The sequence below is a fragment of the Phacochoerus africanus genome, chromosome 7, assembly GCF_016906955.1.
Source record: "Phacochoerus africanus isolate WHEZ1 chromosome 7, ROS_Pafr_v1, whole genome shotgun sequence".
In the NCBI taxonomy this organism is placed as follows: Eukaryota; Metazoa; Chordata; class Mammalia; order Artiodactyla; family Suidae; genus Phacochoerus; species Phacochoerus africanus.
In genome coordinates, this window is record NC_062550.1 from 23,753,834 (window position 1) to 23,775,596 (window position 21,763).

General features: G+C 35.1%; 2 protein-coding genes and 1 pseudogene across 2 annotated transcripts; 1 reads left to right on the forward strand and 2 right to left on the reverse strand.

The window, feature by feature from the left end:
• Positions 1 to 3,957: 3,957 nt before the first annotated feature.
• Positions 3,958 to 5,087, forward strand: LOC125130357 (olfactory receptor 6C1-like). The gene has a single exon (XM_047785729.1). It carries the CDS (start codon positions 4,155 to 4,157, stop codon positions 5,085 to 5,087), a length of 933 nt encoding a protein of 310 aa, XP_047641685.1. The 5' UTR covers positions 3,958 to 4,154.
• Positions 5,088 to 8,599: 3,512 nt separating this feature from the next.
• Positions 8,600 to 9,538, reverse strand: LOC125131706 (olfactory receptor 6C3-like). The gene has a single exon (XM_047788474.1). The coding sequence runs from the start codon at positions 9,536 to 9,538 to the stop codon at positions 8,600 to 8,602; it is 939 nt and encodes a 312-aa protein (XP_047644430.1).
• A 5,901-nt stretch (positions 9,539 to 15,439) lies between these two features.
• Positions 15,440 to 20,144, reverse strand: LOC125130358 (olfactory receptor 6C1-like; annotated as a pseudogene).
• Positions 20,145 to 21,763: the final 1,619 nt, after the last annotated feature.

Below are 21,763 nucleotides of genomic sequence, written 5' to 3' on the forward strand. Positions count from 1 at the left end.
GATCGTTTCCGCTAAGCCACAACGCGAACTCCTGTATCTTTTAATATAGAGTCTCTTTCTCACCTTGGGTGTCAAAGAAATTGTAAGTTTATCTAAAGGGTCATTATCAATGTTAACTTGATGGTAGGGATTTAGGAAGGACAAGACATAGCAGTGTTTTAGAATGAAATCTTGAAGATATTTGTAATCACCTTATTTAACAAAGGTGAAGTATTACTGTCAACTTTTATTTTGAATAACTCAGAATCTGTCTCAGGAATTCTTAGAAAGCAAGTTAGAATTAGTTTTGATGAAATAGGTGAAAGGAAAGATAAAGCTTAATAAACTTCACCATGTTCTTCCAGGCGGAAATGTGAACTTGCATTCAGAAATAAAAGCTGAAGGAGTTCCCACTGTGGTGCAGTGGGATAGGGATCCAACTGTAGCAGCTTGGGTTGCTGTGGAAGCATGGGTTCAATCCCTGGCCAGCCTGGCCCAGTGGGTTAAAGGATCTGGTGTTGCCACAGCTATGGCATAGGTTCCAGCTGTGGCTTGGATTTAATCGCTTCCATATGCTGTGGGTTTTGCAAGAAAAAGACAGGAAGAAAGGAAGGGAGAGAGGGAGGGAGGGAGGAAGGCAGGCCAGCTGTAGAGATGGGTTAATGCTTGGAGCTATCTTTCATGCTCTGCACGAATACAACCTCTGGTGTCTTTAGGCTCTAGAAATCATTAAATATTGAAGTATATTTCTCTCAAAAGACTGGCGAATGAAGGAATAAATACTGATAATTTTTATCAGGCTTATTTGATGTTGGTAAATGAATACAATCCATTGAATTTTCATAAACATTTTCCCAAAAATTATAAATACCACTCCCAGTTTTGTGACATGACATCATCTCTTGCTAGAGTTTCCGTAAGCCTGCTTTCCCTGGTCCTGGAAGACTGGCCACATAAATGCTTTCCACTGATGCTCACATGAACTCTCCCACAGCTCTTCATACATTCCTTCACAAGTTTAGTTAATAGAACAGGTGTAAATCATTCTATTATTATTCACAAAAGCGTTAAAATTAACAGGAAACTTAAGAGGAAACTCGAATATGTACAAAAGTCGAAGTAACATTAAAAATAGATTGCAGGGGTTCCTGTTGTGGCTCAGCACTACAGAACCCAACTAGGACTTGGATCCATGAGGATGAGGGTTCAATCCCTGGCCTTCCTCAGTGGGTTAAGGATCCAGTGTTGCCATGAGCTGTAGTATAAGTCACAGATGCGGCTTGGATCTGGCATTGTGGTGGTTGTGGCCGTGGCACAGGCTAGCAGCTACAGCTCTGATTTGACCCCTCGCCTGGGAACTTCCATAGACTGCAGGTGAGGCCCTAAAAAGACAAAAATGAAAATAAAAATACAGTGCAATGGCACACTGTTCACCATGTAATAGTAGTAATGTAATTAAAGAGAAACCTGGATCTCCAAAGCCGGTAAGTTACTACAGAAATTTTATCTCATTTTTTTGATGCAAATGTGTTTTGTGACTTCGAGGTGTTATGAAAAACTAGTGTTTTCATTGGAAAGCCAATTCCTGATGCAGGAAGAGCAACGTTACCAAGCAAGAGTAAAGTTAAAAAGCTGACTTGTAAAGAACTTAAGGACATTAATTTTGAAATAACATCTTACAAAATTTTCTTTTAAATTGTTTATCAGGAACTTTTAGGAGTTCCCTTCGTGGCACAGCAGAAACGAATCCGACTAGGAACCATGAGGTTTCGGGTTCGATCCCTGGCCTCGCTCAGTGGGTTGCGGATCCAGCATTGCCATGAGCTGTGGTGTAGGTCGCAGATGTGGCTCTCATCTGGCATTGCTATGGCTGTGGCATAGGCCAGCGGCTACAGCTCCAATTAGACCCCTAGGTTGGGAACTTCCATATGCTGTGGGTGCAGCCCTAAAAAAAAAAAAAAAAAAGATAAGAGACAAGAGACAAAAAAAAAGAACTTTAGCTTCCTTTACAAGTTCTTTGTTATAAATTTACTCAATACAGGGAATTTATGAAAGCAGATAATGTATCGTGAATGCAGATAAAGTAAGAAAACACGGTTTTTTTCTTAAAAAGTAGAATCAATGTGACATATACCTTAGAATTTGGCATAAAATGGAGAACTGTAACTGAGGGCAGTGTGTGATTCAACGACAAACTCAACATTAATTACTTAATTAGACAAGTGTTTGTTTTAAAGCTGATGTCACTATATTAGGCACTGCATTGTGTAGCAACAGCTTGGAAGGTAAGGCTATCCTACACAGAATAGAGAGGTGTGCACAGGAGATTTAAGGAGATTTATAGTATGTGCATTGGGTTTGAAAGGATGATGATGAGATTCCTATAGAACTCATACAATGAGTACCACACCTGGTGTTTTGGGAATAAGGAAGAAGGTGATTTGCACATCATTGAAAACTGCTACCAACAATGCGAGTCACATAATATATTTTGTTTAATACAAGCTTCACAATCTTTCTCAGGAAGGTTACTACCTAACTGGGGAGCAGAGAAGGGAAGTGGCCCCTGGTAGCAATGTTAATGGGCTGTAAATACCTAAGACTCCTTAAGGTGGTGATCAAATCCTAGCAGAAGAGGAGAGAAGCAGATTGTTTGTGGAAAGTGGGGGAGTGCTGATGGGTGGAGAAGGCAGACACACAGTGGTGGGAGAGGTCATCACGTACACAGAGAGGAAGAAGAAGGTATTCTCCGGAGTACCTGACAGGTCCTGTACGATCAGGTGATTCTACTTCATTTTCGTTGTGGTGGTTTTTACTGTTTCAATGTGATTCTCCTGGTGCTAAATTTATTCATTACTACTTATCGTAGACATTACTTTTTATAGAGAGCAATATCTAAATCCACAGGTTTTCAGCTCTGTGGCTGGGGAATGTTTTCCCCATTGAACAGAGCCTTATATGGCTCTTATTAGATGCTAAGCATTTTTCTAAATGCTTCACATACATTCATACATTTAATGCTCACAATAACTTTATGAGATAGAGTTATACACAGTGGATAAAGTATGTATTTATAGGTGAAGCACTGAAGTAAGTGCCACACCTAATAAGTGGCTTGGATTCATATCTACAGATCCTCACTTGCTTATGGAAATATCTAGTAAATCATTTAATTTTATTTTTTAAAAAAGAAAAACTAAGAGTCACAATTTCAAAAACATACAAATAAGCATACTTTTACCCCTGCTTTCTGGAAGGGCACTTATCTAACTCCTTCACAATAATAATTTTAGCAAAATAATAATGATAATTTTCATAATAGCCAGGGAACCATATCCAATCTCTTGGGATAGAACATGAGGAAGATAATAAGAGAAAAGGAATGTGTATATGTGAAATTGGCACTAGCATTGTAGATCAAATATACATTAATTTTTTAAAAAAATATTTTAAGTAGTATTCTAAATAGAAAAGCAAATGCATCATATAAGAATAAAGTCCATAATGATGATACATGGTTAGGCTGAAACATTATAAAGTGCTGCCAGGGACTCAGATGTAATCAACCTTCAGCTTATGTTATTTTCTACCTCCTACTCCCCTCTGTCCTGAATATCTGCAATTGCTGGTGGCAATGACTTTAGCATTTCTGACTTCCAATGAGGTAGGAGAAGGGGTTGGAAAAGCTGAGTGTTAGCAAAAGGTGATAGGTAGCTAAGGACAAAACATTCACTTTTTATTAAAAAAAATATGGTATCTTTCCCATTTTTGAGGATTCTCAATATGATTAAATGTTAAAGCTACACAGTATGGGAAAACTTGTGTAGGGACTAACACCATAGCACAAAGATTGTTCTCAAGAAACCTGATGAAAATGGAAAGATAATATTTGGAGTCAGAAAGGCCTTGGAGCAAATCCTTGCCCTACCACTTCAAAAGCCAGGATATTTAAATTTTTAAACCTGCCTTCAGCAAAGTTTTCACCTATAAAAGAGAGGAAATGAAAGTAATATTGTCATTATCAGTTTGTGTTAAATTTCCCCTGAGTGAAATGACATACTATTTTGTCAAATCCTAGCTCCACAATTGAATATTTGGTAATCCACTCTTCCAGTTAGTTCTTTGCACTTTCTCCTGTAGGAGTGGCAGAAGAAAAACAGACAAGCAACTGAAGAATGAAAAACCATACAGAAATAACTGAGTTTCTCCTCCTGGGACTGTCAGATGACCCACAGCTTCAGGTTGTGGTCTCTGTCTTTCTGCTCATCACCTACCTGCTCAGCGTCACTGGGAACCTGACCATCATCACCCTCACCCTGCTGGATCCCCACCTCCAGACCCCCATGTATTTCTTCCTCAGAAACTTCTCCTTACTAGAGGTGTCATTCACAACTGTCACTACCCCCAAGTTCCTGAGCACCATTATTTCAGGAGATAAAACCATTTCCTTTAATGATTGCATGGCTCAGTTATTTTTTTTCATTCTTTTAGGAGTCGCTGAATTTTACCTTTTGGCCGCCATGTCCTATGACCGTTATGTCGCCATCTGCAAACCTCTGCATTACTTGGCCATCATGAATCAAAGAGTCTGTGTGCTCCTTGTCTTCTCTTCATGGCTCGTTTCATTCTTAATCATATTCCCATCACTCATGTTGTTCTTAAACCTCGATTACTGCAAGTCTAATATTATTGACCATTTTACCTGTGATTATTTTCCCCTCTTGCACCTTTCCTGTTCAGACACCACATTCCTAGAGATGGTGGGTTTTTCCTGTGCTGTGTTTATTCTGTTGTTCACATTGGCATTAATAATTCTGTCCTACATATATATCATCAGAACGATTGTGAGAATTCCTTCTACTAGTCAGAGGACAAAGGCGTTTTCCACGTGTTCTTCCCACATGATTGTCATCTCCATCTCTTATGGCAGCTGCATTTTTATGTATATTAAACCCTCAGCAAAAGACAGGGTGTCTTTGAGCAAGAGAGTGGCTGTGCTAAACACCTCCGTAGCCCCCATGCTGAACCCCTTTATTTACAGCCTAAGGAATCAGCAGGTCAAGAGAGCCTTCATGGACTTGGCAAGGAAGGTTTGCATTTTTCTCTAGAAAATGAAGAAAGAAAAGTACTGTTTCATATTTTAGAGGCATAATGAAGAGCAGTTAAATGAAAATATGGGCTTTCAAAATATATTACTTTCCACACAGCCTCCCTAGAGTTATTTTTCATTGCTTATACTTATGTTGCCAGCAGGTTCCCAAGGATTTGCATATACATTTTTTTACTTTTCCTTTTAAATTCTAATTCTTCTCATGAAAGTTATTTTTCAATTTTTTCCCCATTCAAATTCCCTTCCTTTTCTCATGCACTTTCTTTCCTTTGTGTTGGTCTTTCCAGTCTGTACCTATGACACTGGTATCATTTCCTTTTTTGAAACTTTTTTTTTTGTCTTTTTGTCTTTTCTAGGGCTGCACCTGTGGCACATGGAGGTTCCCGGGCTAGGGGTCAAGTTGGAGCTATTGCTGCTGGCCTATGCCAGAGCCACAGCAATGCAGGATCCAAGCCGCATCAGCAACCTATACCACAGCTCTCGGCAGTGCTGGATCCTTAACTCACTGAGCGAGGCCAGGGATCGAACCCGCAACCTCATTGTTCCTAGTTGGATTCGTTAACCACTGAGCCACGATGGGCAATCCTGAAACTTTTTTTTAATTCCAATTTTTTTCACAATAATTCTAAAAAAAAATTTAGAAAGACAGAAAGTGGCAGAGCAAGAGCACATAAGAGAGAGCTGTGTTTTATGATTTCATCAGCAAACACTCTAGAAATGAAGGAATTAGTAAATCATGTTTAACATTACTTTTAGTTTAATATACAAAGACCATAAAATGCAATCTGATCATTATATTAGAATATTACTAGTACTACTCACTCCATGGTGATGCCACTTAGTCACTATGTGAAAAACAGTTATAACTAGAATAAAGTAAGGATATAATCTTGAGAAGTCAAAAAATATTTCTCATTACCAATTTTTAAATTTTCTGTGCCATGTAATTTATCAGTTCAAAAGTCTATTATTGGAGTTCCCTTATGGCACAGCAGGTTAAGGATCCAGCGTTGTCACTACAATGGCTTAGGTTGCTGCTGTGGTGCAGGTTCAGTCCTTGGCCCAGGAACTTCCACGTGCGTGGGTATGGCCAAAAGAAAATCTATTATGAATATGTAATTGCTTATAAAAAACTATTAAACAGCTTCCCCTCCTTTTTGGGAACTCCATAATTAACTTATATGCCATAAAATTGTTGAAAAATCCTGAAGAAATAAATATCACTGGATACCAAATATGACTATATTTGCTGTGGTCAGTTGTATATGTAAATAAATGTTTGATGTTAAGTTGGCTTATTTTTTTTTGTCTTTTTGCCTTTTCTAGGGTCACACTCACAGCATATGGAGGTTCCCAGGCTAGAGGTCTAGTCAGATCTGTAGCCGCCAGCCTGTGCCAGAGCCACAGCAATGCAGGATCCGAGCCGCATCTGCAACCTACACCACAGCCCACAGCAACACAGGATCCTTAACCCACTAAGCAAGGCCAGGGATAGAACCCGCAACCTCATGTTACCAGTCAGATTCATTACCCATTGCGCCACGATGGGAACTCCTAAGTTGGCTTTTTGATCATCAATAGCTAAGGGCTTTTGTAACTTTCTCATATTTGCGGCTGTTTTGAAATAATCACTTACACATACAATTTCTTTAATTTCCCACTTAAATTACGTCTTCTTAATAGGAATAAAGAAGTTAATAATGGCAACGTTCTTATGTAAAATACACATCTTTTTGTCAGAAAAATCTTATGTTCATTCTATTTTACGCATTAGAGTAGGGCATCTTCTTGGAAAATCAACTTAAGAGTATTTATATGTCAATCACACAAGATCATGCAATTCTGGATGTGAACTTTTTTTTCTGTTTTCCATGGAGTCTAATACTAAAATAATAATAAGGTTCATCCTACATTTTTAAACCATTTTTTGGTGAGATTGTAATCAATTCATTGAGCCAGATTCTTCATGATATTCATGTACTATGTTCAGTTGAGAGATGCATATCCATGATTTGCTGAAAAACAAAACAACTTACAAAAGGAGATTTCCAGTTTGCAGGGAGGTCTTGACATTATTATTTGCTTCCTTCATGCTGCAACTATAAATTCTTAATTAGAGACATTTGAATATACTGAAGTTTAGACTTGATTGCTGATTGTAAGTTCTTAATCACTCAATAAATATATACCACACACTGTTGATAGGTATAGAGAGGAGAACTAAAAGAACTATAAATTATTACAAAAGTTATGAGGAAGTTTATGCTGGTGTTATCAGATGATTCAGCTTTCAATAACTCTATATACAAACTCCTTAATAGTTATTTTAAATCTTTGGAATATATATGGGCATTTTCATTATCAATATCAGAGTTTAACACACCTTTTCTATAAAGGGCAATATATTAACGATTTAGACTTTGCAGGTTATATTGTCCCTGATGCAACTACTCAACTCTTCCCTTATAGTGTGACTGCATCTGTAGACAATCTGTAAATGAATGGACTGAGGTGTGTTCTAATGAAACTTTTAATAAAAGTAGGTTTTGGTCCAAATTTGGACCATGGATCTTAGTGCTCCCCCCATCTTAGATTTTCCATAAACATTGACCCATATAGTATTTCTTATTTAATATAAAATAATTTGAATAAAATGTGAAAATTTAATAATAGATGTAAGATTTTTTAGAGTTTTATTGAAATACAGGTGATTTACAAATGTTGTGATATAGATGTAAGATTTTAAAATTTAATTCCAACCTTTATTTTTTATAATGAACATGAATGAGAGCAAGCTTATATTTCCAGAGAAAAGGATAAGGTAAACATTTCTGCAGAAGAATAACAATTACAGTACCTCATAAAGTTGTTGGCAGGATTCAATGAGCCAATAAGGAGAAAAGAATTAAAATAGGTCTGGAATCTAGTAATTGCTGAATAAAATTTTATCTTCTATTTTCCTTTTTGCTCATCTTCCTCATTATCATTAAAAGCATTATTATTAGTATAAAGAATTTGAATATATATGTTTCTAATCTTTTTAAAATATTTAAGTAGATATTTACATTGTATTTCCAACTCCCTGGTAATTGTGGTTATCTGATTTCACAAAAATGTCATAGAGAATAAAAATTTCCTGCTAATATTCATTTCTGGTCTCATTTCTTTCCTTCAGGTAAGAAGGAAAACTTCAGAAATTCACATCTATCCTCACACCCTTTTCATCAAACTAAATAGCCTATGTCTCTTCAAAAACAAATCTCTTCTCAAAATCATAACATTAACCTGTGTTTTATATGCCATCTGAATACATTTGAATAAAACAAATTATAGAAATTCTGAAGCAATATTCAACTTTATCCAAGGTACTGGGTTCAAAGTGGGGGAAATTTTAATATGGGAATGGACACAGGGAAAAATATATAGCTATTGTGAAAGCAAGAGTTTTGAGAAAGTATGAATAATAGAAGCATTGACAAGAACTTTATTCTTTTAATGCCACAAATATTTTCATTTATTTGAAAAAAACATAATCTTTTGGATAGTATCTTTAAAGGCTTGCTTCACTTGCTGGTTCCTCAGGGTGTATATAAATGGATTCATCATGGGAGGAACAGAAGTGTTCAGAATAGCTACTCCTTTGGTCAAGGACGCCTTTTCTTTTGCTGAAGGGTTGGCATACATGAATATGCAGCTCCCATAAGAGATGGAAATGACAATCATGTGAGAGGAGCATGTAGAAAATGCCTTTTTTCTCTGACTGGCAGAAGGCAGTTTCAGGATTGTCTTCATGATGAACACGTAGGATAGAAGGATTAATGCCAGGGTGAAAAGCAGAATCACTATGGCAGAGTAGAAACCAATCACTTCCAGGAGCCATGTGTCAGAGCAGGATAGTTGCAGGAGGGGGAAATAGTCACAAGCAAAGTGATCAATGATATTAGAGCCGCAATAATCTAACCGGAGAAAAAGAATAACTGGCGGGAAGATATTTAAGAATCCTGCCAGCCAAGCGAAAAAGACAAGCAGTGTGCAGACTCTTTTGCTCATGATGGTTGTATAATGCAGGGGTTTGCAGATTGCGACATAGCGATCATAGGACATGGCAGTTAGAAGATAAAATTCAGTGATTCCCATGAAGATGAAGAAAAACAACTGAGCTATACAATTACTGTATGAAATAGTTTTGTCCCTGGTGACAATTGTGCCCAAAAATCTAGGAATGCAGACAGTTGTGAAGGAAATTTCTAATACAGAGAAGTTCCTGAGGAAAAAATACATAGGGGTGTGTAGATGGGAGTCCACCAGGGTGAGAGTGATGATGGCCAAATTTCCCATGACACTTAAGATATATGTGATAATTAAAAAGAGAAAAATCACAGTCTGAAGCTCTGGGTCATCTGAGAGGCCAAGAAGAATGAATTCTGTGGGTACTGTGTGGTTTTTCATTGCCAATCCTGTTTCCCCCTTGAGAACAGAAAATGTGCATTCCCTTTATAGAACATAAAAAAGTTTACATAGGTTTGAGGAAAGCATATAACCTTTTTAAAATATCTATGATGATGATAATGCATGAAATTTAAAAACATATGATCCTCTCCAGTAACTCTAAGTTCCATTTGACCTTTCATTTGAATAATGAATATTATCTCAAGTTCAATATTGACCTCTCTTCTTTAAAAACACATCATCACAGGCCATGGACAAAATAAAAATCTTGTGATCACATTTAAATAGAGCTATTCTTCTAAAGTTTCTTTAAAATTAAGCTTCGAATTATTCTTTATGATATTTAGCTTCTCATAAAAAATATGAAAATATTTTAATTGATTCTTCTCCTTTCTTTCAGTATTATAAAGACCTGTAGAATTGTAGATAATCTAAATAACAGAGTTTGAAAGCTTAACAGAGGCTATGCAGGCATCCCTCCACATTGTTTATTTTGAGAAACTGAGGCGCACATAATTTAAGAAACTTTCACAAGTTTAAACCGCTAGTCAACATAGCACCTACCTCACTTTAGAACATATGTGTTTATCCATGGGAATGTTTTGTTGACATTCTCTCCAAATTATGTTTTTAAGGGTTTAGTTGATGCTATCACTTTCCCACATCCTTTTTTGTTTTCCTTTTTGGGATGAAAATGCCAGAAGAATAAGAAAAGGTAACTTCTGCTACTAAAATAAATAATTGCCTAGAAACAATTATACAACACACAGTCATACAACACACAGTCTTTTTTTGTTGTTGCTGGTTTGTTTGTTTGTTTTTTTGTTTTTTTTTAAAAAAAGAAAACATTGCTTTAGCAAATGAACAAGTAGAGGGTCAAAACATTTACTAGGAAGCAGATACTCCTTTAAATAGGGGATGTCTTTTTTATGTCTTATTTCTGTAACAGAGAACCATTTAACTGAGACAAAAATTAATGAACAACCCAAGACATCGCTGTGCTGCTTCTGTAGGAGTCCATTAATAGTCTTCTTGGGAGTATACTTTTCAGTATCAAAAAGGTCATAAATTCAAAAACACATGCAAACATACTTCAAAATATGTGAATGAGATTGAATAATATACATTAAAATTGAATAAAAACTTTACTTACTTCCTGGTTCCTCTTGATGATTAGTTGCAAAGTGTATTATCTAATTTGTCTCCATGTTTATATAATTTCAGAGCTGGTAAATTGAGTTTGCAATTTATTTGGTTTCTGTTGTATCCTCAAAACAAGTATGGTGATTTAACTTTGTCATTGGCTCTCAAGGATTATAATTCTCATTATACATTTGACCCACACCATCCTTGATTCCTGATAATGCAAAATTTGGGCACTATTTTACTATAATACAGCTCATCCTGGCTTTTTCCCTCTCACCCAGGCTTCTGTACAAACTCAGCTACACTTGGGTGGACGAATAAAGCATTCTTACATTTGCCCCTTTTCATATAATACAAAACACTATTTATTAAAACATTTTCTTTGTATTAATGCAAAGGGTTTAAATGAATATTTTGGAATTCTATGATTATTTATCTATACAATTTAAGTAATATTTTCCTATAAACACTGCTTCAAAAAACAGAAAATAGGAATGTTCTGTGTATGTCACACACATGGAGCTGCACTTATTTTATCTGTGTCTTTCTTGCTGTCTCAGGGGAATTCATTAAGAGTGCTAATGAGGCATCATTAAGATACATGTGAATCTTTTTTATACATATGGATAAGAAAGCAAAAAAAAGCAAAACGAGTCAAATTCATATGATATTGAGTCTGTGGAAATTCAATTTAGATTTAACTCTTCTATGATTGTATTTAAGGAGTTCACATTTTTCTCCCAGAAATTCTGGACTTTTCATTAGGAGAGTTAGTGTGCTTATATCCTTTAAATTTTGACTTAACATCATAGAAATTGACAAACCCTACAAATCAGCTCCTCACCTCCACCCTCTGAGAGGCAGTTGTTGAACATTTACCACATTTCGCTTATTTAGAACATGTATCTGCTATGTGGTGTGTACTCAAAATATATTTTGAATAAATAAATATGTTTAAATAATTTAGGTATACAGTTAATTCCTGGTAATCAATAAAATCTCAAAAACTGACTGCCACATGCATTACTCTTAAAGAATTTGATAAAAATATGAAAAAACTCTATTTGTATACAAAAATAAAGGCAAAGCCTCCCACCATGGCAGATTTCAAGCTACCAATGTGTCCTTGCAGAAGGCAGAGGTGAGGAGACACATCCACAACTGGCTCATGGAATGTGGTCTAGACAGCTCCAGCACCATTTTGTCTACAAAGCAGACGAAGATCCTGCTTGAACGGGGTGAAAATGTGATAGAATATAGACAGTAAGCATGAACCTGACTCATAAAATTCTATTGTATTCCATACATTAATAAGTATTAATGTTAATAAGTATTCACATTAGTATTATTAATGTACAATTTTTCACATTGTACAACCATGATTGTACAACCATAAATGTAATAAAATTCATTGAGTAATAAAAACAAGTATTTTTTTTAAGGAAGAGAAACCTGAAAAGCCTTAGAAGTGGGAGCTACTATAATTTTAAATAAATTCATGTTGTTGCAAAGAAAGATTTTTGTTTCCCCCTTTCCAATATCTTTAAATATATTTTTCTTGTGCTAGTACCCTGGATAGAACCTCCAGCAGAGAACTGAATAAAAGCAAAGACTTTTTTTTATCTTGTAACTGATTTCAACAAGGCAGTTGCTACTGTTTTAAACATTAAGAGTGATGTTTGCGATAATTTTAAAATTATGAGTATTTTCAAATATACACTAGGACAGAGAACTGGAGAAATAAGTTTTATATACCGATCAGGTAGATTCAATAAATATGGAGATATTTTTATATTTGATTTACCTGTCTTTTTAAAAGTTTTTTTTAAAATTTTGTTAATATACTTCAAACCAGAATATAAGCAGAATACTTTTTCACTCCTGTATATTTTTATTAATTCCTAAAATACATGTTTGGGGTTTTTTTTCTTTTTTTTTTTGCTTAACCATGGTGCAATTTCATAGCAAATTTAACAAAAAATCTTTGACATCTTTTATTACCTTGCACATTCTCGTATATACCCAACTGTCCTAAAATATCATTTTTTTTTGTCGACTTGTTCAAATTAAAGCCAAACAAGGAGCAAAAAGCATACCTAGTTGTGATGATATATTCAGATCTTTTATAATACTGAAACTGCTCTGTTCTGTTTTACTAAGAGACTTTCAAAAATCTTGACTCGACAATTGCATTTTATCAGACGTGATTTTCTTTTTTTTAAGCTTTATAACCTTTTTTATTTTTCCTCTGTAATATTTAAATGTGCTTAATTCCACAAATAGATTTCCTAAAGATAAATTACCTTTGAGATAAAATCATATGTAAAAAGAAATGGTCATTTTTCTAATTTCTTTGCTAATTATCTTCTAATTTATGGATCGAATTGCTGAATTTTTACACTTCTCACGTTATCTTTTGATATCAAGGACAACATAGAAATCCAAAAATGAGTTAGAAATATTTACCTCACTTTTTCCCTGGAACTATTTTATAAGATTGCTCCCACTCACATTCCTAATAAAAAAATATTTAAGTTGGACTTAAATTTTAAAATCTTACCTCTATTGTAGAATTTTCAAATTTTAGTGAAATTACCCTATATTAAATGAGAAAGAACATATGGTCAATGTTTACGGAAAAGTCTAGGATGGGGGTCTGGGGGCGAACTGTGATCCATGGGCCAAATTTGGCTCACCACCTATTTTTATTAAAAGCTTTATTTGAATACACCTAAGCCCGTTCATTTACACATTAGAGCTGCATTCACACTACAGAGGGAAAGGAGTAATTGCATCAGGAACACTACAGTCTGCAAAGTCTATATTATTAATATATTGCCCTTTACAGAAAGTTGGTGGACCTCTGATACTGATAATCAAAATGCTTACACAGATTCCGAACATACAATAACCGCTAAGGAGTTTGTATATACAATTACACAGAGAGCTGAATCATATGATAATATTAGCGTAAATTCCCACATTAGCTTTTGTGATAATTTTACAATTATTTTCATTCCCAGGTCTACACCTATCTGCACTTTCTGGTCTATTTTATTGAGTGATTAAGAACCAGAATTATTAATGCTAAACGTCAGTATTTTCAAATGTTTCCAGCTAAGCTTAGAAATTACAGTTTCGTCATAAAGGAAGTAATTCCCTGACATTCTTGAAAACTGGAAATCTCTTCAGCATTTTATTGTAAGTTCTTATCTTTGCTTTTCAGCAAATTATAAATGAGTCTCTCGCTTCAGTATAGTACATGAATATTATGAAGAATTTGACTCAACTAATCGCGATTACAGTCTTTCTTTTTAAGAAAACTGATTTTTTAAATTGAGTATATTTTCGAGTAATCTTCATTATTTCAGTTTCTGACTTCAGGGAAAACAGAAAAATAACAGTTCAGGGCCAGAAATGCAGGATGTTGTATGATCATTATATAAATTGTAATACTCAGCACATTTTACAATACAGTGTCATACTCTTAGGGTTAAAACAGAGTGAACACAAGATTTTTCTAACAAAAGAATCTCAATTGTACATACCTTAAAACTTTGCCATTGTTAACTGCTTTATTCCTATTAGTCAGGCTTGTTTTTAGGTAAGTGATTAAATGAATTGCATGGGTAAATTATCTCAAAATAGCCATAAGAATGAGAAAGTTATAAAAACCCTTAGCTATTGATTATCAAAAAGACCAACTTAACATTAAGCATTTATTTAAAATACAACTGAGTCACAACAATTATAGTCATATTTGATATCCAATATATTTATTTCTTCGTGGTTTTTAAAGAATTGTTATAGTGTATATGTTAATTATGGAATTCTGAAGAAAAGGAGGGGGTGCTACTTGATAGTTTTCCATAGGCATCTATGTATTCAGAATATATTTTTGAATTGATAAATAATGTGGCAGAGAAAATTTTAAAATGGGTAATGAAAAACATATAAGAAAATATAGTTATATTATCTTTTAGTTGTACTGATTTTCACATAGTAACTAAGTGACCACACTGTGGAGAAGACAGTATCTGTAATAACGTAGTAAGACTGTCAGACAATGTTTACAGTCTTTGCGTAGTAAAGATAAACATAACCTAGTATTTCTGAAATTTCTCAAAAGAATGATTCCCGTGAGAACATAAAACACAGTTCTTTCTTGTGTATTCCTGTTCTGATTTTTTTTCTGCCTTTCTTTAATTTTCTAAGAATTTCTGTGGAAAAAAATGAAATTAAAAAATATTTTAGAGCTCCCACTGTGGAAGAGTGAATTAAGAATCCCACTGCAGCGGCTCAGGTTGCTGTGAAGGTGCAGGTTTGATTCCTGTCCTAGTGCAATGGGTTAAAGGATCCAGTGGTGCTACAGCTGTGGCTCAAATTTAATCTCTTGCCAAGGAATTTCTATATGCCCTGGGTGCTGCCATAAAAAAAAAATTCAAAGAAGGAAATGAGGGCAGTCTCATAGTTACAGACTAGAAAGAACAGCATGAAGGAAGGAAAGTGCATGAGAGAAGGAAGGGAATTTGAATGGAAAAAAAATGAAAAATAACTTACACGAGAAGAATTAGAATTTAAAAGGGAAAAAAAGATATATGCAAATATCCTTGGGAACCTGCTGGCAATAAAGTATAAGCAATGAAAAATAACTCTAGGGAGGCTGTGTGGAAAGTAATATATTTTGAAAGCCCATATTTTCATTTAACTGCTCTTCATTATGCCTCTAAAATATGAAACAGTACTTTTATCTTTTCATTTCCTAGAGAAAAATGCAACCTTCCTTGCCAAGTCCATGAAGGCTCTCTTGACCTGCTGATTCCTTAGGCTGTAAATAAAGGGGTTCAGCATGGGGGCTACAGAGGTGTTTAGCACGGCCACTCCCTTGCTCAGAGGCATCTGTCTTTAGCTGATGGATTAATGTACACGAACATGCAGCTGCCATAAGAGATGGAGATGACAATCATGTGGGAAGAACACGTGGAAAAGGCCTTTGTCCTCTGACTAGTAGAAGGAATTCTCACAATCGTTCTGATGATATATATGTAGGACAGAATTATTAATGCCAATGTGAACAACAGAATAAACACAGCAAAGGAAAAACCCACCATCTCTAGGAATGTGGTGTCTGAACAGGAAAGGTGCAAGAGGGGAAAATAATCACAGGTAAAATGGTCAATAATATTAGACTTGCAGTAATCGAGGTTTAAGAACAACATGAGTGATGGGAATATGATTAAGAATGAAACGAGCCATGAAGAGAAGACAAGGAGCACACAGACTCTTTGATTCATGATGGCCAAGTAATGCAGAGGTTTGCAGATGGCGACATAACGGTCATAGGACATGGCGGCCAAAAGGTAAAATTCAGCGACTCCTAAAAGAATGAAAAAAAATAACTGAGCCATGCAGTCATTAAAAGAAATAGTTTTATCTCCTGAAATAATGGTGCCCAGAAACTTGGGTATAGTGACAGTTGTGAATGACACCTCTAGTAAGGAGAAGTTTCTGAGGCAGAAATACATGGGGGTCTGGAGGTGGGGATCCAGCAGGGTCAGGGTGATGATGGTCAGTTTCCCAGTGACGCTGAGCAGGTAGGTGATGAGCAGAAAGACAGAGACCACAACCTGAAGCTGTGGGTCATCTGACAGTCCCAGGAGGATAAACTCAGTTATTACTGTGTACTTTCCATTTTTGCTCTTCTCTTGTATGACCTATTAGAGGAGGCACAAAGAAAAGACTTAAAGAAAAGGAGGTTGTCTTCATAAGCAAACTTATTATGCCAAGCTAAGTTAAGAGATTTAAAAAACAATTTAATGGAAATAGATAACTCGTTTTAAAATAGTTTTTACTATATGACAGGCTCTGTTTCACATGGAATTTTTTTTTTTAATAAAACCCCCATTTTACAGATTGGAACCAGACTAAAAAGATGTTTAAGAAGCTTATCTAAATCCCATATCTCAAATGGGAAGAGGAGGGATTTTAATGGAGCCTTTCCAAGTATTTGAAATACTGGAGGAGAAGGGCTACCTGTTGACTTAAAAAGCCTCCCCTGAAGGATATCTTTCTGAGTGACTGTTTTCTTGGCATATTTTACTTTTCTATATTATACTAGCAAATAATACAAGAAATTAGGTGACACAATCCAGGAAATGAGATGCCTTCACTGGGGTTGAAGAAAAGACAAAGGGGAGGCTTTTTAAGTCGACAGATAACACTTCTACTCCTGTAAGATCCCATTTCTGGGATATGATCTGTCAGACATTCCTGGGATGTTTTTGGTGAATTAATGAAGAATACATCCAAGTCTCTAAGGCATCATTTCATATTTTCCTTCCTAAATACTCATCCAGATTATTTTCTTCGTCTATGGAACTTATGATAACAAGCTTTATGTTCCTTCCTGTATCTTTCCTTTTAAAGCATTCTAATGTCTCGAATATGTCATTGTTGAATCAGTTGAATTCATTGAAAGTGAGAAATAACCTATTCAATAAACAAATGCTTGCCATTTTGTAAAATAAAACAACTGGAAATGATTTTCAGGACATTTCCTCCATCCCATAGTCAATTGTAAGGATGTCCTCTTAGAGAAAAGAACAATGGTATCCCCCACATTGCCTAATTTAAAGAAACAACATTATTTAAATGTTTACTAAAGATTAAGAGATTGTTTTTCCTAATTTTATTTAAATTATGAGAAGCTGGGTGGAAGGCTCCCTAAATTCCATGGCATAATTGGAAACATAAATTATCTTCCCACATTTTCTATGTGTACTGAACTCCCTTTTCTTATATTAAGACCCTAAGAAGTCATAAGAAATGTTGTGAACATGTATATCCTCAAGGCAGTTTGCACCCTCAATATTACCTCATGGTTTTCCGAGTCTCTGTCTTTCTCTCTGACTTGACGTTCTTTTTCTTGGTGTTAGGTTTTTATGCTACGTTAATTTGCCACAAAAGAGAACAGATTATTGGTTTAATTCAGGTTCTTTGCAGATTATTACCTCAAGACTGCCTTGAATAGTCCTACAATTAGTTCAGAATTCCATTTCTCTGAGTCCTCTGAAAAAAAAAAAAAAAGGCCTTCCTTTTTCCTCATGGAAAAGGGGAGTCAGATCAAATCAGTCAGATCAAAGCAGTATAAAGAGGAATAATGAAGGAAAGCCTGAAATCATCTAAATCATTTGCAAAATCTGTGGGTTTTCATTGAGAAGTTCTATTTCCTGATTGTCTCAGTTTAACTAGTATCTACATTTGAAGACAATTTTCAACTTAAAAAGGAGAAGTTCTTATAAAAATATGGCATCAGGATTTAATTTTAACTTATAACGTGTGGGGTTTTGGGAGCAACCTCTAGGCTTTCCATTCCAAAAGGAACGGATTATAAAAACAACTCTTTCTGAGTTTTAGGGTTTTTTTTTTTTCCACTGTGAAAATAATAATAGTTCATGGAATTATTGTGAGAGCTAATTTAAAAGTAAAATTATATTATTTAAAAATTTTATAGCATGTACTGCCACACAGTAAATATTGCTATCTTTTTATTCCTAAAAGTAAGATCAATTATCATATTAAGATAGTCTCACAATAAAATAGTAATAAGAATTTTTGAGGAAACTCATTTGAAGGACAATGCTCAATCTTTGCCATTCACTCATTACAATAACCCTATGCTGAGTGTGGAGAAGTTGACATTGAGAGTTTAATATAAACAAGGTCATACAGTTGGTTAATGATAAAACTAGAATTCTAAAGTTTTTCTTGCCTGAACCTGAAGCAGGTAGTACTTATCAAACCCATATCCAATGAGTAAGCCCAAACTCAGAGAGTGATTTTCTGAAAATCACTAAAGAAATAAATTAGTATGACGAACAGGAAACGTAACTATGCTCATTGTTCATAACCCTTGATATATAAAGAAACGGCAACCCCAAATTATTCCACTGAACCTGATGAAAAGTTGAACTAAGAATTAATAAATTGGTGCTAAGAAAAGGAAAGTTTTCACTGGCTTCAACTTTACAATCTTACCTCTATTTGTCATACAAATGCATCACATTAGTTGGTAAAAATAATGATAAAAAATATTGGCAACTATTTTGGGTTTAAGTTAAGAAATCCAACATTTCTAAAAATCAGTCTATCTCAACACATTTGTAATTACTTCATTTCTGTAGCTAAGTTTTTTGATACATTTTCCTTTGTAGTCATGAGAGCAAAAATATTGAAGCAAAGCAAGATGTGGATTTATTTTGGGTCTTTCTGGATGTCATTATCTATATGGATTTTAACCTGCATAAGCCACACGTATTATCTACATTTATGCCCAGGGCTCATGGGAGATACCCCAGTGAGTCAAATGTGCCAACAGGGGACATGAAGAAAATACACTACAGTTTATAAACATGTTATCAACATTTGTACCAATATTGAAATAGGAAACTTGAGGATAATATACAAATAGACAAAATAGTGTGAGAAGTAGGCCAGCAGCATATGGAATATTTTGCATACTCTCTAAATGAGAGAATATCTAAATGCGCAACGGTTTTGGAAAAGGTTTCCTGAATTTCCTGAATAAAAATTTCTCTGAATAAGCCTTTTTTTCCCCCCTTTGCTGATTAAAATACTGGGATGACTTCTTATGTGGCAACGTTACATTTGATAAGGGGCGAGTTCTCCAAGAAGACATAAAAATTCTCAAAGACTATGCACCCAACAACAGATAAACTATGGGAAGCCATAAACTAATAGAATTACAAATGTATAGATGAATACACTATCACATTTGAAGACATCAACACCCATCGATCCGAAATGAACATGCCCATCAGACAGAAAATCAATAGGGACATAGAACTCAGGAATGTCATCAATCAACTGATTAAAATTGACATCTCTAAAGTACTTTATCCAATAACAGGAAAATCCATGTTCTTCTCAAGCTCACACGGAACATTTACCAAGACAGACCACATTTTGGGTCATCAAATACACCAAAAAATTTAAAATACAGGAATAATACAAGGTCTCTGTAAAAGGCAATGACTGGAAGAAATATCTGCAAAAGAAACACCTGACAAACAAGTGTTACACAAAATAGCCAAAGAATCCTTAAAACTCAGCAATAAGAAAACAAACAACCTAATGAACAAACAGGCAAAAGACCTTAACAGACACTCCCCAAAGAAGATACACAGATGGTAAATAAGCATGAAAACATGTTCACATCATAGGTCATCAGAGAAATGCAAATTAAAACAAGACTTTCCTGTACACCTATTAGAATGGCCAAATCTGGAACACTGACAATATCAAATGCTGGTGAGGATGTGGAGCAATAGGAACTCTCATTTATTACTAATGGGGATGCAAAATGGGACAGCCACTTTGGAAGGCACTTTGACAGTTTCTTCCCAAAGTCACCATACTCTCCCTTCAATCCACCAGTCATGCTCCCTGCTATTTACTCAAGGGAGTTAAAAACAGGTCTTCACAACATGTGAAAATGGTCTTCTGACCTTTGTTATGTCTCTTTTCTCATTTCTGTGCCCCACCAGTGTTGTATATCCTCTCTCTTGGATGCTAGTGCTCTCCTGAAGGTACTTTCTCCTATGGATGGTTGTTAAGTTGATGTTTCTATTGGGATATAAGGCTGAAGCCTCCTTTTTTTTTTTTTTTTTTCTTGTCCTTTTGCCTTTTCTAGGGCTGCTCCCGCGGCATAAGGAGGTTCCCAGGCTAGGGTCTAATTTGGAGCTGTAGTTGCTGACCTTCACCAGAGCCACAGCAACAAGGGATCTGAGCCATGTCTGCCACCTACACCACAGCTCACGGCAATGCTGGATCCTTAACTCACTGAGCGAGGCCAGGGATCAAACCCGCAACCTCATGGTTCCTAGTTGGATTCGTTAACCACTGTGCCACAATGGGAACTCCAAGGCTGAAGCCTCCTTATTCTGCCATCTTGCCGATGCTACTCTTCCCTACATTATTTTGTTTTCTAGTAATATTTTCCAAAGCTAACCATATTCTGGGTCATAAACTGGTTCAAAATAAACTAAGCATCAAAAATTTTAAAGAATTTCTAAGAATTGAAAAAAAAATCTGAAGTATTTAGTTAAAAACCAATATCAGTCCTAATACTAGTATATATTAATAGTTCTAAAAAAAGGAGTTCACATTAAATATTCCAAGTGAGTATAGGCAGTATGATTAGGGCTTCCATGTGTCTGATAATCTATTCTTGTTCTTTCTGTTGGTTGGTTAAATGTGTGCACATTTTTTTCATAATTAAATTTGTTAGTTATTTTACGTACTTTATTGATGCACATAACTTCAATAAAAATTGAAAGACAGTACTGTCAAGGTGATCCTGAATAGGAAGACGAGGAAGAAACCTGAGTAACTGTACTGCAGATAAAGACACTGTAACTAAGACTGTATTAGTTTTAAGAATCAAGAGGACTGAAACATCTCGATGCCGCATATTAAGAGCTGTTTCATGTCAGCTTTATATTGTCAATAATATGGATATTTATTAAACTTGTTAATGTGGTTCTCCACCATAAAGTTCTCTACTGTAAAGGTATTTCACTTTCCTAATTAAAAATTACTTTACAGCGATATTTTGTGCAGTGCAGGGATATTCTGACCGCATAAATATTATGTTCCCTAACAAATGTTTATCTATTATAATCATTCTTTATTATTTATTATCTAATCTAATTATTATGGCAATATATAATAGTATAACATTAACTTGATGATTATTTTTCTAAATCTACTATTCCTTCTACATTTATTAGTTGGAATTTTATCATAAAGAATGGCATTATCTTCTCTAATCCTATTACCACTTTACTAATTTATTTTGAAGTGTTTTTCTCCTTAACATGTTATTATCTATTTTTATAATTATTTCAGTATCCCAATTGCCCTATTGTCAGTTAGAATTCTTTCTACGTGAACACTTTATCATTTGTCATGTTGCTACACTTTCTGAGCATTTTTTTGGGAGAGACCAGTAAGATATTCCAGGTCTTCTTGTCCTTAAAATATTTAGTCCCCCATTTC